Source organism: Polyodon spathula, chromosome 8 (assembly GCF_017654505.1).
Source record: "Polyodon spathula isolate WHYD16114869_AA chromosome 8, ASM1765450v1, whole genome shotgun sequence".
In the NCBI taxonomy this organism is placed as follows: domain Eukaryota; kingdom Metazoa; phylum Chordata; class Actinopteri; order Acipenseriformes; family Polyodontidae; genus Polyodon; species Polyodon spathula.
The window spans coordinates 34,244,260-34,262,544 of record NC_054541.1 but is presented as its reverse complement, the minus strand read 5'-3'; the positions used below and the strand labels follow the sequence as shown (position 1 = coordinate 34,262,544).

The 18,285-nt window shown below is 35.8% G+C and overlaps 1 protein-coding gene across 1 annotated transcript in view; it reads left to right on the top strand.

The window, feature by feature from the left end:
* Positions 1-18,285, top strand: part of LOC121319845 (calcium/calmodulin-dependent protein kinase type 1D) — a 104,068-nt gene that overhangs the window by 63,208 nt on the left and 22,575 nt on the right. Inside the window, exons 4-5 of the mRNA XM_041257706.1 lie at positions 8,992-9,130; positions 10,672-10,798. Coding sequence (XP_041113640.1) covers positions 8,992-9,130; positions 10,672-10,798 — 266 coding nt within the window. The remainder of the gene's footprint in view (positions 1-8,991; positions 9,131-10,671; positions 10,799-18,285) is intronic.

Genomic DNA, 18,285 nt, shown 5'->3' with positions numbered 1-18,285 from the left:
AATCCAAACAAACCGGTTTTGTTTTTGTTTGTTTGGAAAAACAATAGGCTAAAGGGAGGGAAATTACATCTATTTTAGAGACTTAAAGGATATTTGCCTCTTTACAAATCCATGCAACACATCATGGTTCCTGCCTAGTGGATATGGAATGTATCTATATTTAAAACAAACAAATGATAGGCTTTAGATAGTGAGAAGACAGGAGATCACAGTACTGAATATGGAAAATTGATCACTGCTTGTACCATTACAAATGCATGCCATGTTAAAGCATAGCCAAATATGGTAAAGTATGGCAATGCACAGGCAAGAAAGTTTTTTTCACAGATAAATGTAAAGCATTGTGAAAATCATGGTATAAGCAAGGGAAACAACAAAATATCCAAGCACATTTTGTGATTGATATAGTATGACTTTTGGAAATGATTACTGAGATCTCTGGAATAAATGGTGTGAGAATGACCTTGATTGACTCAAAAAGGAAACCTGGAGAATACATTTCTACCTACAAGATTTTAGTAAACAGTGGCATTACTTACGCAATGTAACATATTTTCTTGTGCACCTCAAGATATTAAACCGACAAACCAGGCAGCATCAGGGCAGTAGCAAGAGCTCAGATCCCTCAGGAAAATGACGTCAATAAATTCTGTTATCTCACCAATAGATGAGTCGAGACCTTGGTATACTCGATAGGCCTTTGCTCTCTATGTGTGAGAGAGATCATGCATCAGAATTTGACAGTGACTGAGTCAATCATTGTGGAACACACTTAGCTCACAGTACCCTGTGAGTGGACTTTTAATAAATACTGTTTTAGAATAAAAACTAATGACCCTACTTGAAATGTTAATTATATTAGGAAAGCATCAGCTTTGCAATCATAGTAACATTGTACAGTATATATGTTGTTTTCAATATTGTATTTGTATTATGGAGCAGATGCTGTAATACAGCATCATTTTAAAGGGTTGAATTACTGGTGAAGTTCAGTAAAGATGATTGTATGATTATAATAAGGTAGAAATGTAGTTGCTTGTTTTTAGCATTGTTATAAAGTAGTAGCTCTTGAAATCTGTTCCTCAAATAAGCAAAACAGAAATGGTTTAAAAAGCCTTTTTCCTGAGAGAGGATACAAGTGTATTCGTTGCTTGAGGTTCACATGTAGTTCAGTGATTTATACGTCTTTCCCATTACACATGGCAAACTGATTCATGTGACCAGGCCTTTGTGAATCTGTATTAGAATTTATTTGGACAATTCACAACATGACTACCAGTTTTCAAAAGTGGCATGAAAACCAATACAACGCATATAGGTCATTTGTGTTCATTCTGTTCTGCAGTTTGTTGCATGGTTGCACAGAAGAGGGAGCTATAAACCATAGAACATATTTTAAATGATTACCGAGCATTTTGACCCAGAATTTAGAGCTTTCACTTGTCCAGGAAGTAAAATATAAAACAATTGAATTACTATTTCTATTTCGATTGCGTTTGTTAAATTGTTACATTGGAGACTGTAACCTTAATATAATATCTATGTTATTTATTCATTATTTAGACACCATTTCAACTATATACCTTGATAATATTACCTGTTACTGATTGGTTATATTAGTGTGGCTTACCCTGCCCAGACTTGTTATATTCAGCTCCTTGGGGTGCCTCTGGGGAAATTTAAACAGCTCACTGAAACAGCCAGCTCAGTTCCATCTCTCTTTGGATACTATCATAGAGCAAAGCTGCTGCACTTGGCATCTACTGCTGCTGTACCGACTGCTGCAGTCCTAAGTGATGCATCTGCAGAGCAGAGCACACCACAGCACGATATTATTGAGACCTACTTATTCAAAGTGCTGCTACTACTCAGCTGATCAGATTCTCTTAACCTCAGTACCTCAATACGTTTACATAAAAGACTAGGCCGTCCTGTGTGTGTTCACTTCACTTTTGTGAATAAACAAGACAAAAAGCAAATCGTTTACCACAAACCTTTCAATGACCTTTAATAAGGATGCTGGTTGTACCAGAATATCAAGAAACACATGCAGCACTTTTTGCATTGAATATCAGTTGATGCATCCTCAATTATAGCTGTTGCGTGACAAGGTTTCATATGAGCCATCACAGACATGCAGTAGGACAGCTGGCAAGACAAAATTGCCTTTGGTTCATATTTTTTGGGTGTTCTTACAGTAAGTCAGATTTATAGACTATTGATTATATACTGTCATTGCATTTGGAATCCCTATGCAAATAAATATAAATTAAAGGTACAACATATCATCAGACCATTCTTGACAGTTAAAATGTACTCAGAAAAAACCTTGACCCACCTACGATCTGTATGCTTATACACGTGGAAGATTTTGATCTCCTGATGCACTTTACCTATTTACTGTCTTCAAATAAACACTGTCAATTATATTAAGAGATCAGCAGTCAGTAAGTCGGCTGCAATTTGGATGCATCATTTAAACAGAGAATTTGAGAATGTGTTTGTAGTTTGGTGAAACTGTCATGCATCTTTCTGTATTTTCCTGAAATGGTCTTTCAATACTTAAAGTCAAAGCTAATTTTCCTAATTTAGGAGTTTCTGTTGCTAACAGTACTGTATATCGTAACGTCCAATGCAAATTATCAATTTGGTATCTGTTTTTCCCCATGCATGTGCCTGTAACTGTGTGTGAGTGCTATGGAAGTGGTTATCATTTTCTCACTCCTTTATCTGTTTGGACAGGAGAATTTGAATTGGTTAGCAAGAAGAAACTCTGATTTAACGCTTTTTGACAGTTATGTTTTTTTTTTTTTTTTTATTCCTTATAAAAACCTGTCATGCGAAACCTTGCACATTAAAATCATGAAATGCTGCCTAAGCACCTGTTGCACTTAATGAAATTATTTTAGAAAATTGCTTTCACTTAACTTCCTAACCGATTAAGCTCTGAAGCATCTTCTCAGAAGAACTGAATGACTGACACACATGGAAGTTATTTTTCCTTCTTCTTAATGTATTCTTAGCAAATTCACATTCAGTGTGATATAGTTATCTTAAGATAGCAGCTGGTTATGGGTATGAAATGTCAGAGTTATACTGTTTAAACCGATGTATTCTTCATTTTGTTTAGATTCACTTTGTAGATTGTTTTCCGTTTCAGTCATCACTCCTGGTATTTAAAAACTAAAACTTAAAGAGAGCTCTCAGAAACATGTCTTATCTCAGAGCTCAAATGGTACACAAGAGTATAGCAATTACCCTTCTGCCCCTGCAACACTGGTATTTCCAACTGATGTATTTCTTACAATCAGTAGGGTAAGAGTGTTGCAAGGGGGCCATGTTAAAGATTACACTCTGAGCAATCAATCTTTATTTTATATAGCACTTTTATTAGTGGACAACCATCACAAAGTGCTTTAGAAGATAGTGAGGAACAATACATAATACATTAAATACAGTGAAGTACAGAGCATAGTACATAAAATACAAATAGTAAAACATTAAAAAAAAAACTAAACAATGCAAATAAATTAAGTACAAGGCTAGGATGTGAATTCTAAACATTGTGGATGCGTATGTCAAACAGAATCATACAAATAAGATGGAGTGAAAAACCTGAAATAGCAATTTAGACAACAGCTAGTAACAGATATCAGGCTCAAAGAGCATTGAAAGCAAGAGAGAATAAGTGGGTCTTGAGAGTTGATTTGAAGCGAGCGACTGTGGGAGCTGCACACACTGAAGCAGGGAGAGAGTTCCAGAGAGTCGGGGCCATGAAGCTAAAAGAGCGCTCTCTGAGTGTGGTGCACTTTTGCTTGGGTATAACAAGCAAGTCAGAGTCAGAGGACCTCAGCTTGCGTGCCGGGACATAGCGGGTCAGCAGGTTGGAGAGATACTCTGGACCAGTGTGATGAAGGGCCTCGTAGGCAAGCAGGAGAATTTTGAAAGTAATCCTGAACTTTACAGGTAGCCAGTGCAGTTCGATAAGATAGGGGGTAATGTGCTCATGTTTCATCAGCTGGCTGGCTACAGCCCTTTCAAGAGTTTTGGAGAGAAAAGAAAGATTGGATATGGGACGGAAGTTAGACAAGGGAGGGTTTTTTAAGCACTGGCGTTACTTGGGCAGTCTTGAGGGCAGCAGGAACCAGGCGTGAAACCAAAGACAGGTTGAGAGTGTGTATAGTCGAAGGAGCAAGGTCAGAAGCACAGAGACGGACGAGGTTTGTCGGCCAGGGATCCAAGGGGCACGAGGCAGTAGATGATTTCAACAATATGCTGGAGACATTGGTAATGGAGAGAGAAGAGAAGGAAGAGAGCACAGAAGGGGCAAATATGATGTACCAGATGTACTAATTAGACATGTTTCCATGAGCTCTATTGAGGCCAAAGGGGTTTCTATAGCACTCAAACTGTTGTCTAATGACAGTGGTTATTTGTCTCAGGCTTGATTAGAAGATGCAGTTTACTAGTGTGGGATCTGGAATTGTGTAATCATGAGCTGGTCAAATTTAATAGGATGTTATTTAATTATCAGGTCTTGTAAAATTATGGGATTTCACTTGCACTGCTGTTTTGTAAAGGCTATTACAACTACCTCTGTAGTCTATGCCAGTGTATCTGGATTCAGATAACTGTTGTGTAATGTTATTAAATGCCCCACCCCAAACCCCAAAGTCAAATAATAAACAGACATCACATATGGGATTTCGTGTTGAACTAACAGAGGAGGAATTGCTCAAAATGGTTGCCACTTATATAATCATTTAAAATATTTTGAAATCCCATTTACAGTAAAATGTATGCACTCCAGGTTTTGAAAGTCACTGTTCAAGACTCAAGTTCTGTTTACGATTCACGGAGCATAAAGAAGCCGCACATACTTTACTGTGCTAAGCTGTAGAGGACAGTTACAGCTGTGGTGAAATGACAGCCCAATGTCAACCAGCTTGTTCAGAGTGAGTCAAATGGTATTGGGGCCCTCCTGTGGTCGAATTATGACAAAACAGAAATTATACTTGTGTTAATGTATACAGTAACTACAGTATATGCCAAATACTGGAATACCACATAGAACAGATATACTGCAACTTAAACATCTCTGCGTTTCTTTGTGCAAAAGTGAATCACTACAGACAGTTTATATACACTTATTTTCCTAACCATAGAGTAATGGTTAAGGTTTTATGGTACTTAGTCATATTTCTTAGTACAGATATTAAGTTATCTATATTCCCTTTACAGGAGTCTTATATTTGACCTTAATGGTTAATAGGGTTATTGAGGCAGTACACTTATAATGTTCAGAATGTACTGACTGAGTTTGTCATTATCCTGGATGTAACATGAATCTTGCACCAATTAATTTCAACGCAGGAAGAAGAGAGCATTTCCGTGAAGGGGAAGGAATCATACAGTTCCTCCCTATGGGGACCTTACTATTTCTAGTTTCAATAAAAATAAAGAATGTCACTGCAAAAACACGCTGGTAGTTTGAAAACACGGGGCCACTCCTAGAATTTTTTATTTTTTTCCTGATTAATTATGAGGAAACTTTCAAAGGACCTAATTTTTCCGTTACAGTTTACATTAATATGGATGTCTACTTATCCAATTCAAATAAATCTTAAAGGACATTTTTTGGCTGAGATTATTACAAGTAATAGAATACGAGGATAAATAGAGGCTTTATGTCTGTCCCCTTGACCCTAACCCTAACCCTGTATGTCACGTTGTTGTTGTCACAAATATACAGAGAACCGACAATAGTGATGAAACTTGCTAAGGACCTTCTTTAGCACAATCTGGAGGGTATATGGAGCCATCTGTCTATGTCTATTTTTACATGAACACACAGTGGATGTAAGTCACAGTTAACTACTTTTTCACGTGAGTAATGTCTCTTATTTTGTTTTTATAGACGTGGAGGAGTTATAATGTCACCGATATTGTCTAACAGAAAGAATGTTTTTAAAAACAAATTTACCTTTACTTAGTTATTATTCTGTGTTGTATTTCTGTCTCCTGTACCAGTACTAGTTTCCTAATGATGTTAATTAGAACTTGCCTTGAGAAAAGCCTTCTAAAAGAACAATGGTGATGTTAAATCTTCCTGACTGTTTTGTCCTGGAGCTTCCTGCATCTTTTTAGTTTTGATGATGCACTTTGAAAGATGATGGACTGGCAGCACTGTGAAGCTGCTTAGTTATCACAGATCAACCCTGAGTTGGTTGACTTATTTTCACAATTGTCTGATAAACTGCTGTACTGCAGTACTAAAACCATCGGGATTAAGGTCTTTGAGATGAAAGCTGATTTGGCTGAGTCGTGTTATACCACAATTGAGATCCAACTCTATCAAATCAACAACAACTGTAGAATTATATATCCTGTGTTCAGAATAACAATGCTAATATGAAAAGATGCATCTTTATGAATGAGTAAGTAGCAGCATATTCACAGTCACAAGCCTGTTTCGGGGAGATACTTGACTAAGGCTTATCAGATACAGTTCACAGGTGTGAATCGCTTTGCCTACAAGAGGAGATGCTTTGCGTCATCACCTCCCAAATAATACAACTCTGTGAAACATCTGCAGATTTATTCCATACATGCTGATGATCTGTAATCACAGGATTTAAACTTACAGCACAGTAGCTTCCCACACATGTAGTACTGGGGCAGCACAATGGGGATGTCACAATGCACAGAGAGGAGATGCTTGGCCAAGGTTTCAATGAGGTCTTTATGCAATTTACAGTGTAGTATTACCAGTGATCTTGCTTTCTAATGTAGCTTTTTTTTTTTTATTCTGCCAGGGGATGAATATCCCAGGCGACTGGATACAGTGGAGGCGCCCATATGTCTGTGTGTGTGTCACATATATGATTGGTTATGTCAATTATGATTATGTATTCAGAAGCATGTCTCTGAGTTTGATTAACCTTAGTTAAGGAATAATAATAAATTATATCACACACTGTGACCATCCATAGATTACAGACCTGACCACTCATTGGCAGAGCTATTATAGGTTATATATTGGGAATCACGGGTCTATTTTTTTATTTATTTTTTTAATTAAACTGTGCATGGATATTTGCTACAGGCTGTGGATTTACTGTAGATCAGAGTAACCTACTTTTTATGATTTTTCATGATACTGATACCTTTAATATGTTTAAATAAGTACTGTAAACATATGTATCAGTATGTTTAAAATGTAAAACCTGTTTGATTTAGTCTTCTGAGCCATGCAAACAACAACTTTTTTACACAGTTATAAATGGAATAGCCTACCAGCTGATGTAGTAGGATCTAAAACACTGGGAACATACTGACCCCTTTATGTCAGCAAACCTTTAATTTCTGCAAAAGGCATGTACGGTCTGTGGTTACTGCAATCCCTGTCTCTACATAGCAGGGTTTAGGAACCAGGGAAGCCCTGGAGTAGGCATGCATTCAGTAGTTGACCATCTATGATGTCTGTACGTGTAATAAGCCCTCCTGGTCCGGTAAAAAAAAAACTAAAATATTGATCTAAATGTCAAGCTTCTTGAACCACAAGATATTCTCGTAATCCTAAGCAACGTTGGAAAACAACATGATTTCTGTAAACTATGCAGGACTGATTTTAATTCTGGGACATGGGAGTAAGAACGAGAGATCACAAAAATATCCAAAAAAAACAGTGACACTCAGAAAACCGGAGCTTCAATAACCGTTGCCAAAGGAAAAACAGAGATCAAGAAAGTTACATTTGCAGAGACCTTTGCATGCTGTAGTAGACATGTTCCCAGACTCGCACATTGAAATATTCTGCAGGAAAGTCTAAAAGCCACAATTTTTTTATTACAATTTCAGCATCAACTTTACTTTAGGAATTCAGATTGATTGATAACATGCGTTTATACACAGCAATAGTGTGTTCATTTAAAATAGAGATAGTTGACAATTAAATATTACTGACAGTAACATATTTCTTGAAAAGATTAAATGTGAAATGTTTCCAAACCAGAAAGCACTAATTAAAAACAAAACAAACAAACAAAAAATGCTTGGAAGTTTGGTACTATATGATTACATTGAAGCCTAAATATCTGTTGCTTAAGAAGTAGTGTGAAACATTTCAAAATCAAGTACCTTCATTAACTAAACTAAGCCATAACCAATCATGTGTTTTCCTGCATCCAGTGGTTTTAACTGGTGTCTAGACGTACACTATATTTCTTTTACTCATAAACTAAGTTAATTACAGTTAATTTATGGCACTCTGGAGATTGTGTCTCTGGCGTAGTCTAGGTCTGATAATCATTTCCATGCACACTGATGTCAGGAACACCATGTTTTTCTCAGTTTTCAAATAGGTGAATACTCCTCTCGTTTGCCTCATAAAACTTGATTTTTTTTCAAGAGGACAATGATTGCTGCTGTTAAATGGAAATTCTAACAGATTTAAAGATTTTTATATAATCCTTATAAAAAATAGTTTTTCAAAGTAACTTCTGGTGTGATGACAGTTTTAATCTGCTATACAGGAAGAGGCTCTTTGGTTCCAGTTTCTGTTCCAGTTTCAACACAGAAACACATCAAAAGTCCTTGTAAAGTGCATTGAAGAACTGTCAGAACTGTAATCATCAGGGGTCAGTGCTTATCAGTTACAGGGAAAGAGTTTAGGTTTCCAATATCTGTACTGTTAATAAAATGATATTCCACTTTCTGATCCAGTTATGTACATTTATGTTTTTGTTCATTACGTTAATCCTTCCTGATGTAACTTTGATTCATTCAGAATTCTTATGCATGAACGTTTCTCAATCAGAATATCTTTCATTGTGATCGATATGAAAATCCATTATTTCTCTTGGCACCATCACATCAGTGAGAGCAACTGAATATGCATGTTCCCATCCTTTGCTAAAACATCATTCCAGTACTGGAATGGTAGCTCTTAGTGAAATAGTGAATGCATTTCCCCTCACTCTTGTTTTACAGGGTCTCGGGAGGTGAGCTGTTTGACAGAATAGTGGAGAAAGGATTTTACACAGAGAAGGATGCCAGTACCCTGATACGGCAGGTTTTGGATGCTGTCAGTTATCTACACAACATGAGCATAGTCCATAGAGACCTCAAGGTACTGTAGCATTTTCACTGGGGATCTGAACATAGCAGGGCATTTAAAAAAAACTAAACATTTTTTTGGTGTTGTTGCCAGTTGTACATATTTTTGTGGGACTACAAGATTTAATATTACCAAATAAAACATAGCATGCTATATAGTAAGTAAACATTATGTGGAGCATTCATTTGACCCTATCCCAAATGCATGGATAACTAAATATATTGGAGTTTGTCACTTTTAAGGCTGCTACACACCAGACGCGATGCAAGATACTTTCTCAGCAACATGACCATACACACCGAAGTGGCACAGAAAAAATGCGACAGATTTGAAAACTGCCAGATCTATAAAAGTATTAAAATTTACTATTGACAAAACTATGATCAAGACTGGTCCATATTCAACAACATGATGGCAATAAATCATACACACCAGGCTTCAGAACGGAGTCCCATATATTATCTTTCAAATCTGTATCTTTATAATTGCAATGATCTTTATAACGCTTTATAATATTTTACAATGACAAATACAATTTTTTCCTTCGTCATTTTGAGTACTTGTGTGCAGCGGCCTAAAGAGTCAACCATTCCTCCTAAACTTAAAAAAAGTTAATAGTATTTAATTAAGCTCCTTACTTCCAGGAGTGATATCATTGTTTAGAGTTATTTGCCTTCACACAGAATCATGATTCATAACACTTCATTGTAATTATGCTGTAATAATTATACTTTTAACAGCATAACATGATTGATTATATTATTCTATATTGTTGCAATTTGACTAAAATAACTCAGCTGTTTGGCAGAGATCACACACCACAAATTGATTCATTTTAGTATATATAATTAGACATACTGTATATTATAAACTATTGTAATTCACAAAAAAGCCTTTCAAAATTGTTGATTGTCATACAGTATATAAGAAAAGCAAAACAAAACTGACCAGAAGAGTTCAATAAAATACATTTTTGTCAGGCATCATCCGTCTCCAGAAATCTTTCTACTTTAGTGATGAACCATTTCTCACAGAGGAACGAGACAATACACTTTGGTGACATCACACTTTTTCAATTCTAGTAGAAACCTGGTCCAGACCGTTTGATGATCATGAAACTGTATCAGAACGAGAAAGATCAGTCATCCCTCTTTATTTCCCATCTGTGACAGTGGTCTTGGCAACTGTCTCATAATGCTAACAGCAGCTGACTGGAAAATATTACAACTGTCAAGCCAATTTTTTCTGTGGAATAAAATAAAAAATGCTCATTTTGTTTATAAAAGTTAACTTCAGTATACCATGTTAAAAGTGTGGTCGTGTAATAACAAACAGTAAAACCTTGGTAAAGCAAAGATAAGAAAGGTAAACCACAGAGAAGCTTTGGTAAAAAACAAACAAACACTGAGCACATTAATTCATAATATATGCAAATTAGCTAGATTACACAATTCTTTGCTGAACAGCTACTTCTATTGTAGTCGAGGTAACAAAAATGTGTTGCAGGTTGTATATTTAGTTAAACCGTTTTGTGTTGTCCTTCTTGTCCCCAGCCAGAAAACCTGTTATACTTTAACCCTGCTGACGAGTCCAAGATTATGATTAGTGACTTTGGTTTATCTAAAATGGAAGGAACAGGAGATGTCATGTCAACAGCATGTGGGACTCCAGGCTATGTAGGTAAGGATCCAAAGTGTGAATTCTGACCCTGAGGCATTCCTGCTCGATAAACGACGATGACAGTAAAGAGTCAGATCAGTCCCCATGGAGACAGTTCTTAATCAGAAAGCTAAATTACTAAGTAGGAATGACCGCTGCAGAGAAGGCTATTACATAAACCTAACAAAATTGCTTATACAGGTTGTATAGCATTTGTATATAATGCGATGGACAGTTGGCCTATATTCAATTACCCTTTTTGTTGGAAATAAATGAAAAACAAAATTAAGAAATAAACAGCTTTTTGGTGCAATTTTTATTTAGACTCACCTTCAATATATTTATCAGATCTTCAAAATAATGCTTGATCAGCATTTGCTCTGCTTATTGCGTTCAATTCTATTTCCCTTACATGCTTTTTTCCAGCTAAATGTTAATCTAAGCAAGTCTGCTGCATCATACTTTCCCAAGCCTGATAATTCAAACTGTACACTTACATCATTACACTGAAAGGAACAGCAGTTCCTCGTGCCAAGTTACCAGTGAGAACTGCCAGAGACACTATACAGCAAGGATAGTTGACCTGTTTTTAGGGTATCTGCACAGCATTTTGGAAATTTTGGAGATTTTTCGAGTCCTCATCATTCTGAGATTCTGATCTTGCTCTATGAAAAATGTTGGTTTCCTGTCAGTGTAACGCTAATTGTGGTCCTTATTGGCACTAGGAAGCATGGTTCCTCTCGATACTGGTTGATGAGAGTAATGCTATTTGTGATCCCCACTGGACAAAAAGGAACGTTCATTTCTGACATACATAAATCAATACGTAGACATTTCTTGATATTTATTTATTTCTTTTTCACTATCAGATATAAATATAAACACTACCATTTAATACTGTAAGAAACAAAAATAAATACTCAACAGTTGCAATAATAGTTAGAAAATGTTACAATATACTAAATGAACGGATCAAGCTTATTATGATAGTTTGCAAAATCAGATGAAAGCTTTCAATACAATCAGGATAATGCATAATCATTATTTACAAACTCTTGTTCATCTCATTTATATAAACCCCCTTCATTAGTTCTTGGCCTACTATACTTATTTTAGAAAGGATTTTCCCAAGATGCTGGGCCACTGGCACACAGATCACATGCTTAGCCAGTCTGAGAAGCTTTTTAAACCCTGAATCTAGAACACATGAATGTTTAAAAGCACATAATCTTTTTTTTTTTTATGTTCCCAGTGTTTTAGCTCATATTTAATCACCTGGAAGGCTATTCCATGCATTTTAAAAAGTGCTTCCTGCTTTCTGTTCTAATAATAATAATAATTGATTGAATTTATAAAGCTCCTTTCAAAAGATCTCAAGGCACTGTACAACAATAACAATAGAACAATTATGTGATTTATATGAATGCTGGTAAGGAGTCAATGATACAATGTTCAACAGGATTTATAGATTTGTTCTTCAGTGTACTCCTTTAGAACATCACTGTACCTTGTATTCCAGGTTAAACTTGTTGTCACCTGATAAGGAACTTTCACTGGAATCAGATTCTTTTTAAAGGGGTACTTAACAAACTGCCTGTTTATTTGACTAATTTATTCCAGGAGTTACCTGTGATTACAACTTATAAAATACTTGTGGAACCAAATATTTTAAAATTCCGATGGTAAAAAGTGATACTGGAAGGAAATCGTTTGCTTTTGCTGCAGTTTCAAATTGGAATGCATTGCCGATGGAACTTAGATCAGAGACTTCCCATCGTTAATTAAAACATTTGTTGTTCCATTAACTGAAGAAGCCCTGTGTATATGTATGATGTTGTATAGAGTTTTGAATGTGTATTCCTTGTTTTTATGTGATTGTAATTTGCTGCTGTTGGATGCCTTTGTAAACCAACTAATTATAGCTTATATGGCCTTTTTCCAGTACAATTTTAAGTAAGAAACCCAGGAAAACCAAAATAAAATCAACAACAATACAATTTATATATATATATATATATATATATATATATATATATATATATATATATATATATATATATATATATATATATATATATATAATATTTATATATTCAAATATCATATCAGTGGGTAACTAGAAAAAGTATAAGTCACCCATTGACCGAAGCCATAGATCGGAACCTCTAAAAGATTTAGATCAGCTGATCGCAGGGCACGAGAGGGGGCATAAACATGCAGGAGGTCTTTAAGATATTTAGGAGCCAAATCATTAAGTGTCCTGTAGGTAAGTAAAATCTTAAAATCGACCCTGAACCTCACTGGCAGCCAGTGGATGGAGGCCGGGACTGGGGTTATATGTTCCAGCGGTTATAGTTAAACCCGAACTCCTGAATTCTGTACCAGCTGGAGTCTCTGATGAACCCTGCCAGACACCCCAGCCAACAAACCATTACAATAATCAATGCGTGTGGAAATAAAAGTGTAAATCAGCTTCTCTGCATCTGAAATGGACAGAGGTGGTCTTAAGCATGCAATATTACACAAATGGAAAAATGACATTTTCATGACTCAAAAGACAATGCAGAGTCAAATATTACACCAAGAATTTTTGCTAAAGCAGTAGAATTTATTTCCACACCATGAACTAATAAGCTGACGCTATTGGCTTTTCAAAGCAGTTTTGAGGAGCCAATTAACATCACCTCAGTTTTATTACAATTTAGCTGCAAGAAATTTTGTTTGCATCCATATTTTAATTTCCGACAAACAATCATGTAGAACAGAAACATCCAGCCCTGCTCCAGGTCTAGCCTGCAGATATAAATATGTGTCATCAGCATAACAGTGAAAATGTATTCCAAGACGAAAGAATTATCTGACCAAGGGGTAAAATAGAAATACTGAAAAGGAGAGATCCCAAAACAACCCTGAGGAACACCAGCTAACACAAATAGGATCTAAACCATTGAAGAATCGTACCAGAGATGCCTACATAATTCTCAAGGCGACTCAGCAATACCTTATGGTCGTCCGTGTCAAATGCTGCACTCAGATCTAAAAGGACGACAATATTAATTAGACCTGCATCTGCAGCCATCAGAAGGTCATTAACAACCTTAACCAGAGCTACGTCTGTACTGTGTTTAGCTCTGAAGCCTGACTGAAATAATTCATACAGGTCACTGGACGCAAAATAGTTTTACACAGTTTCCATTTATGCCCTCTTGTTCTTCTCTCTGTGCTAAATTTGAAGAAGTGTCTTGGGTTAACTTTATCTATACCTTTCATGATTTTACAGACTTCATTAAAGTCGACTATTTCCCTTCTTTTTTCTATACTGAAGCGATTTAATTATTTTAACCTTTCCTCATAGCTCATTATGTCCTGGGATCAGTCTAGTTGCCCTTCTCTGTATTTTCTCCAGTGAAATGATGTCTGCTTCAATTTAATTTGTTTGGTTGGTCTTTAAGACTTGGTTCAGTGACACTACGCTATTTATTAATCCTAAGAGAGAAGGTAGAATGTGTAATTGCTGGTTCATAGAGGAACACAGCTGAGAAAATGATTCGGTAACTGCTTAATTTGAAGTATTGATTCTTTTTTTTTTTTACATGCCAGTAAAGTAGAAAGTGGCAATTAATATTTATAGATTATTTTTCTTAATTGGAGAATCTGTGTCCTGTAAAATAAATTAACATGCAAATATCATATAGAATCCTAAGGGTTTTTGAATAAAGCTTTCTTATTCTTGTTTTCGCATCCTACTCTAAGGAGAATGTATTACCTGGACACAAGCAAAATGTTCTCTGAGCCAGAGTTGACCACAGACTCAATATTAATCAATAAATAAATAAATGTGTATTACTTGTCATGATGCACATGCATCAACATATGAAATGAACAGAATATATGAGAGAAAAGATAAATTTAAAGATTGAATAAACTAATCAGTCAAAACACTCTCGCAATGACAAGTCAGTTTTGAAATGATTGAATAAACCAACTGAATTTAAGGTTGATGGTGATGAGTTTTATATATATATATATATATATATATATATATATATATATATATATATATATATATATATATTTGGACTAGTTTAAGTTATAATCATATAATACCTTATTTGCACTCAAAAGTATGTAGGACCAACCTATATTGAACTATTCAGACTGGACACTGCTTCTAGTGAATACAAAGGAACAGTTTTATTAGAAATAAAACTAAAAGGAAAAAAATAAAGGAAAATTAAAGGTGCAACAACTAAACTACAGTAATACAGAAAGGAAACATGAACTAAACTAAGCACGCCACTCCCAATAGCTGATTAGCGATCCAAAATAATCTACGGTAGATTCCTTTAAAGGTTACAACCACATTCCTGACAGTTAGATGAAGGTTAGTCTTAACAGGGTGTCACAAAGACAGCTGTAGTGGGTGACATCAAACCAGAAACAGGGAGCAAAACACAAAACAGGACAGACAGAGGCGTGGAGTTTGGTGAAGCTTAGCAATTGGTTGCGCTGAGCATTTAATAGGTAAACAGACAACAAATAAAAAGATTGTAACAAAAAAACTGACACCAAAACAGGACATGATGCTTGCCGCCAAAATAAATAAACAAACAAAATGTACCCTCCAGCACGCCTTAGCAATTGGTATTTCTCTCCTTACTTTATTTTAACTCTCCTTATCCACTTGTCCAGTATTTAGTTTATGACTCTTTTTAAAAGCATTCTTTGTCAGTAGGGGAGTTTGTAACAAGAAGCCAAGCAGACACAGAGAATGGCTTAGGACCCCCCTGTATATTCCATTTCTTTTTTTTTTTTTTCTTTTTTTTTTTTTTTTTCTTAAAGATTTAGTCTTCTCCAATTTTTTTACCCCGGTTTTCTCCCCAATTTAGCGTTCCCAATTATTATCAGTATCCTCGGCTTCGCTCGCAACCCCCACTGCCGATTCAGGGAATGGAGGCTGGAGCTCGCGTCCTCCGAAACGTGCTCCAGCCAATCCATCATTTTTCGCACTGCGGATCCACAGGTAGGCCACCAGAACTATAGCGCCAGAGGACAACACAGCCACAGGGGTCGCTGATATGAGGTGAGCCATGGATTCTCCTGCCGACCTAAGCCCTCCCTACCCGGGCAGCGCTCGGCCAATTGTGCAACACCCCCTTAGACCTCCCGGTCACGGTCGGCTGTGAGATAGCCTGGACTCGAACCTGCGATCCCCAGACTATAGGGCACATCCTGGACTCCACGTGGAGCGCCTTTATGGAGCCCCATATATTCAATTTCTGTTAATTTCATAAACAGAATCATATTGTGACCCAACCTGACGCTACATCCTTTAGGCGGAGCATTTACAATGGGAAAATTATGTGTCACCACAAGGGTGTTCCTTTGGCGAAGTGTTCTCCTAGGAAGTATTCTTATATGTGGAGACTACTGTAGTAATTTCACCTTAATATTCTGATATTTGTGCTCATGTTGTTTAAATGCAATGCTAAAAGTATTACATTAACTGGCTTTGTTTTACAGAAAACAAATACACTGAATAGTTTCTGAATCTTAAGCTTGCTGATATAGTCATTTTTATTGGTTGAATCTGCAGTAACTGTGTTTTTCTTTTGGTTTCTTATTATTGTGTGTATAATAGCAATCTGTGCCAGCTTCCTGCAGTTTAATGGTATATTAAAAAGTCCAAAAGAGACTTTCCCTTTCCCCTTTGATATATATATATATATATATATATATATATATATACACACACACATATATATGTATATAACACACACACACACACACACATATATATATATATATATATATATATATATATATATATATATATATATAATATATTATTCTTCAGTATTTCAAAGCTTACAACATAACATTTACAACATTACAACTATGCTGTACACCCCCTTTACACATTAAACAACCGTTAGCCTCCATCCTTTCATTAAAGCCTGGATGTTTTCATTCTGCCCCAAACAGTAACTATCCTGCACACATTTTCAAAAACCTTGCAAAAAACTAATTTATTGGTCTGGTGGAAAAGTCGTTATTCTTTGCAGAAATCTGGCCATTATAAATCAGAAGGAATCCATTACAGTTTCACACGTATGAACAATATACAGGCACTAGTGGAATAGCCCATCAAAAAAACAGAAGCATTATCAAGCATTTTTAATACTATACCAGGGTGATAGTAAAGGTATCATCTTTCTTCATGCTCAATGACAGAATATTTTCACTTAAGACGGTTGTTGTCAAAAACCCAAGGTACAGTATACACCTGCTTAATTGCATTTATAGACAATAAAGTGCCTTTAATCAATTTCAATTAAAGCCTCTGTTAAAAGGTAAAATGTTTAATAAAGTAATTGAGTAAAGACTTTAGGGAGGGGATTTGATAACATTACCACTCGGTGTTCTTGCCAAACTGCTTTAATGAAAGCAAAAGGTCTCTTAGGGTTACTGATAGAAAACAGTGGGCCACTGAGACAGAGGACATTACCTAAGGACTAAGGGATTGTATTATAATTCTGAAAACAGATGAGAAATTCAAAAGTCCTGTTTGGCTACAATTCAGATGGATCAGTGTTAGCCCATAAGGAAGTTTGTCTTACATTGTCGTGATTTGTGGTTGAGCTCCCATAGCGCATTACAGCAATGCTCTGTCAGTTAGGCTTGAGAATCAGTTGGGTTACTGGACCCTAAATGGTGTTGTCTTTAGAAACTGTTACAGTTTAAAACAAGATATTCTGCATTTCTTCACAAAACTTGACGAGGTAGTAGTTTCATTTAAAACAAAAGATAGTCTTAGTCTACCTTTACTTACTGTGTGTAAGTTGTGGAGATAGACCTCAATGTAGTTCTCACAAAGATGTGGTTTTGATTAAATGTAAGGCCCAAGCAAAATAAATGACTCCTCAACTACCTGAGCTCTCCCTAATAATAATTGTATTACTATGCAGTATGTACTTACTGTAACATGGGAATTACCCTTCAGCAACTGGATTAAAACCAGTCATCTGTTTTAGTAAATGGTTTCTTTTTGCAATCAACTGTTTCACATGCTAACTAAACAAAATGTCCAAAGACGTTTTTCTGTTTCTTTCAAATCTGTATTTATTTTCATTAAAAGAGAAAGACAATCATAAGGCTGAAACCAATGTCAACCAACGTTCATAGGAATGACTTGCCTAATATAAATAGATGCACTGCAGTATACTATAGTGTAGTTCTATCAAAAAATAAATTAATTTCCTTAATGAGTACCATGGGGTTTTTGGTGTAGTATATTTCAGTATTTTCAAATGGGCAAATTCATATTTGTGTATTTCTATATGGGAATGTGGTGTGTATTTCACTTTAATATTGATTGGAATTTTAAATGTAAAATAGTTATCCAGGCTATCCATCTCTGTAAACCTCTGGCACCACACATTGTTTTTCATATTTCCATTTTCAATTATACGGGCCACAGGGCTCTCCAACTACATTTTCTTAGTGTG